Here is a 4,252-nt window from a genome sequence, read left to right as displayed (position 1 = left end):
AAATAATAGTGCAATCGCCAAAGTCACTTATTTCATGCAAACTTAGACATAAAATTGTCGCTGACACAATGATATTTCTGGGCCATTTTATGACTATGTGCTCATTTTTGAGAATATCATTGACGGTCTCCTGAGACTTAGCAGTAGTTTTCTGTAAATGTTAAAGGAAACACAACACAATATAACTCAAAGTAAATAAAAATTCTGTGAAATCAAACTGTCCACTTAGGAAGCAACTGACTAGGTACCCAGATAAGAACCTCAGACCCCTTGTGAGATCATATGCCGCTGCAGTTGGCCCTGGGTTCCTTTCAATGCAGGACAATGCTAGTCTTCATGTGGCTGGAGTGTGTAAGTAGTTCCTGTGAGATGAAGGCAATGAAGCGTTGAACTGGCTCGTTCCCCAGACCTGAACCCGATGGAGCATATCTGGGGCATCATGTCTCGCTCCATTCTCCAAAGTCACGTTGCACAGACTGTCCAGGAGTTGGTGGATGCTTTAGTCTAGGTCTTGGAGGAAATCCTTCAGGAGACCATCCTCAACCTCACTGGGGCATGCTGAGGTGTTGTAGGCCACACACAATACTGAGCGTCATTTTTTTACAGTTGGATAAGCCTGCAGTATGTTTTTCCACTTTCATTTTGTGGGTGACTCCAAATCCAGGCCTCCGTAGGTTAATAAATTTGATTTCCATTAATGAATTTTTGTTATTTTGTTGGTAGCTCTTTCAACTTTGTACAGAACAAAATATTCAATGAGAATGTGTCATTTATTCAGATGTAGGATATATTATTTGAGTGTTCCCTTTTTTTTGAGCAGTGTATGTGCTCAAAAATGTTAACATCTGAGTCTATATGAAACTGCAAACTGTGTCCTTATTATATGTTTCTTTTTGACTAAATAAAAAGAATAGTGGAGAAAAAGAAAAAGACAATACCATTTTTTAGGTATTAAAATGTTTCAAACACAATAGAAATTTGGTATCTTTGTAATTAGATCGATCCAATTCCCCAGAACTTTACAAATATTATTCATTCACTAATATTATATGATTTACTACTCATGCCACTAGGAAGTACTATGTGTCACACAAAAAATAAGCCCTCATATGCCTCTCTGGACTAAAGTGTTAAGAGGCTATGAACGCTAACCTGATGAAGCGTAGACATAAAACATACGGAGTGCACTTGTGCTGGAAATCTCTAGATTCTATTAGAGATGTATACGATTGTATAAAATTGCTTAGTTAGTATTATTGTAGGATGATTCAGCATATGCTGTTATCACACTGAAGTATTGCATTTAACATGCTACATGAAGTATGATTGAGATAACAAGCTATATCATTATTATGCTATTAGCAGACATTATAATAACCCTTACATAATTATTTTGTTGCATAGATAAGCAAGTGGGTGTAACCGAAAAACGGACCAATCAGATGGTGTCTTTTTGACTTTATTTTGACATCTCCGTCTCCTTAAAAGTGCAAACCAAAGGCGCTTCCTTAGGGACTGTCCAGTTCATCTGCACTAACCTGAGCCAACCATGACTTTCTCCGAAGCTGAGAAGGCTGCCATCACCTCCATCTGGGCCAAGATTGCTGGCCATGCTGATGACATTGGAGCAGAGGCTCTGGAAAGGTAACGTCAACCTCATCTTTGTGGTCCCCTATTGTAAACCCATATTGATACTGTACCAAACCATGTATAATACTCTCTCTGTATTAATATTTTTTATTCATTAATTTTATTTAATCGTTACTTATTATTGAGACTGGTGTCTTTCCGTATATTTTTGGGTTATTAGCTCTTTGTACTTGTTTTATACTCTATACTTTACTCTATACTTTTATTCTCTAGAATCCATTAAGAAAGTTAACTATATGCAGATTAAATTGGGAGTATAGTTTTTTTTAGTTTAGTTTTTCTTTGATGCCTGATCATTCTTCATGCTGAACTTACAAACTGTATAAATATAGGCATTTATGTTGATATAATTTCTTTAAAGGAAATTTACCAGCAGGATCAAGGATTGTAAATCAATCCTGACATACTGGTTTGTGCCCCCTCTGTCAGGTTCTGCTCTTCTTTTAGCTTCTTAGGACCTTGTTTTTAAGATATAAAGGTTTTAATAAATATGCAATTGAGCCTGAGGGGCTCCAGGGTCCATTGACATCTATGGAGCCCAGAGCCCCTGAGTTTCATTTGCATAGTTTGTAAAACCTTTTTTTTTCATAAAAACAAGTCCTAAGAAGCTAAAAAGAGAGCATAACCTGTCAGAGGGGCGCAAATCAGTATGTCAGTGTGCTTGGTTTACAATCTTTCATCCTGGTGGTAGATGACATTTAAGTATTTGGTGATCACTAACTTACTGGTCCACTAGGGTGGCTTTTTTTTTTGCTAAAGGGTGTCTGGTCTTATTTCAGGTCTTAAAATTATACACTGAGATTCTTTAGTTCTTTATATAACATAGTTCAGATAGCTGTAGCCAAATCAAATCAAAATTTATATAAATGATGTAGCACATTATCATAATATATTTATATTTATTAGCTGTACATTAATCATGTGTGTTTCCTGCAGAATGTTCCTGAGCTACCCTCAGACCAAAACCTACTTCAGCCACTTCGACCTCAGCCATGACTCCAGGGATCTCCATAACCATGGTGGAAAGGTTGTGAATGCCATTGGCAACGCTGCCCAGCACGTGGATGACATTGACCATGCTCTGTCCGCCCTCAGTGACCTGCATGCCCAGAAGCTCAGGGTTGACCCTGGCAACTTTAGGGTAAGTAGCCTGTACTTTTTCCAAGTTGTCAATAAAATATACATAATAAAGGAAAATTAAAAATACTAATCTATTTGTCTAGTTACCAGTTTACATTTAGCATAGGTTCATTTTTCTCCGTATTTTGCATTGTTACTTTTCAAGCCAAAACCAGCAGCGTGTCTGAAGCACAGAAAAGGGGCAAACTTGCCATTATACTTTTTTTGTCTGTAGGATCCACTCCTGGTTTTGGTTTACAAATACTGATGCAAAATCATGATCTGAACGGGACCATGTGGATAAGACCTTATCCATATCTAATAAAATTACTTTACTTTAAAAGGGTTTTCAATATCATAAAGCTATTGTTCTCTTGCACAGTGGCCCCCCGACATCCAGCTTTGTAGGGCAGAGCAGCCCCATTCAAGTAGATGCCCTAGGTGCCAGATTCCCTGTGCAGAAAGATGGATGGGGGGTTGCTGTGCAGAGAAACCGTAAAAGGGGATGCAGCACTACACTAAACTTGGGTTCCCTTAATTTTTATGAGCAGATATCCACCAATGTTTAAGTGATGGCATATACCATCTCTATAAATAATGGGAGAATCCATATTGTATAAATGAACTAAGCTAAATAAAGTTATTTCATAAGTCATATGTTTACCAGAGTGGACATCACCTTCATAACATGTGTTAATATTGAGTAGATGTTTTCTTGTTCCTAATGACAATGTATTTCTCTTGTAGCTGCTGTCCCACTCTATCCAGGTGACTCTGGCCGTCCACTTCCCTAAGGAATTCAACGCTGTGGCTCAGGCTGCCTGGGACAAGTTCCTGGCCGTCGTGTCCTCCGTCCTGGTGTCCAAGTACAGATAAACTGGAAATGTGAACATAGGTTTTTAACATGACTAAGCCAGTTATGTAATAAAGCTTATTTCAGCAGTAAATCATTGTTTCTGTCATCATTATGTTTTGATTTGGATAAATATTTGTCATTGTGAGTGTTCATATAAGTGGTCAATACAATATATTATCTTGGCAGGTTTTATGGTAATATAACAGATGACACAACATTTAAATTAGTGTTAGCATAAGACTCATTTTAACACTGTATTCATTATTCCTCTTTCTCTTCATTTCCCCTCTATAGTAATTAATAGTTGTTAAACTACTACAATTCTCTGTCTTAAAGGAAACCTACCACTTCGGATAGGGCTTATAAGCAGGACATGCCATGCACCAGCTCTGGGTGAGCTGGTGCCGGTGCTTATCTTCCTTATGTTTTTAAACTGTTTTAAAGCATTTAATCACTTTATTAATGTTTATATCGGAACTAGCTTCCCCGCACGGTGCTACTTCCGATATAAACATTAATAAAGTGTTTTTAAACGCTTTAAAACAGTTTAAAAACATAAGGAAGATAAGCATCGGTAGGTTTCCTTTAAAGGGTTTATATTAGAGATGAGCGAACACTAAAATGCTC

The 4,252-nt window shown here is 37.4% G+C and overlaps 1 protein-coding gene across 1 annotated transcript; it reads left to right on the top strand.

Moving 5' to 3' along the window:
* The first annotated feature begins 1,483 nt into the window (after window positions 1-1,483).
* LOC140076218 (hemoglobin subunit alpha-5) lies at window positions 1,484-3,716 on the top strand. Its single transcript, XM_072122729.1, has 3 exons — window positions 1,484-1,644; window positions 2,587-2,791; window positions 3,517-3,716. Exons 1-3 carry the CDS (start codon window positions 1,550-1,552, stop codon window positions 3,643-3,645), a joined length of 429 nt encoding a protein of 142 aa, XP_071978830.1. The 5' UTR covers window positions 1,484-1,549; the 3' UTR covers window positions 3,646-3,716.
* Window positions 3,717-4,252: the final 536 nt, after the last annotated feature.

Source organism: Engystomops pustulosus, chromosome 8, assembly GCF_040894005.1.
Source record: "Engystomops pustulosus chromosome 8, aEngPut4.maternal, whole genome shotgun sequence".
In the NCBI taxonomy this organism is placed as follows: Eukaryota; Metazoa; Chordata; class Amphibia; order Anura; family Leptodactylidae; genus Engystomops; species Engystomops pustulosus.
The sequence above is the reverse complement of the archived record's forward strand: the minus strand, read 5'-3'. Positions and strand labels throughout refer to the sequence as shown.

Coding starts and splice junctions, on each gene's coding strand:
- LOC140076218 (XM_072122729.1), top strand. CDS start 1,550: ATGACTTTCTCCGAAGCTGAGAAGGCTGCCATCACCTCCATCTGGGCC. Junction 1,645..2,586: donor GGAGCAGAGGCTCTGGAAAG/GTAACGTCAACC, acceptor TGTTTCCTGCAG/AATGTTCCTGAGCTACCCTC. Junction 2,792..3,516: donor TTGACCCTGGCAACTTTAGG/GTAAGTAGCCTG, acceptor TTTCTCTTGTAG/CTGCTGTCCCACTCTATCCA.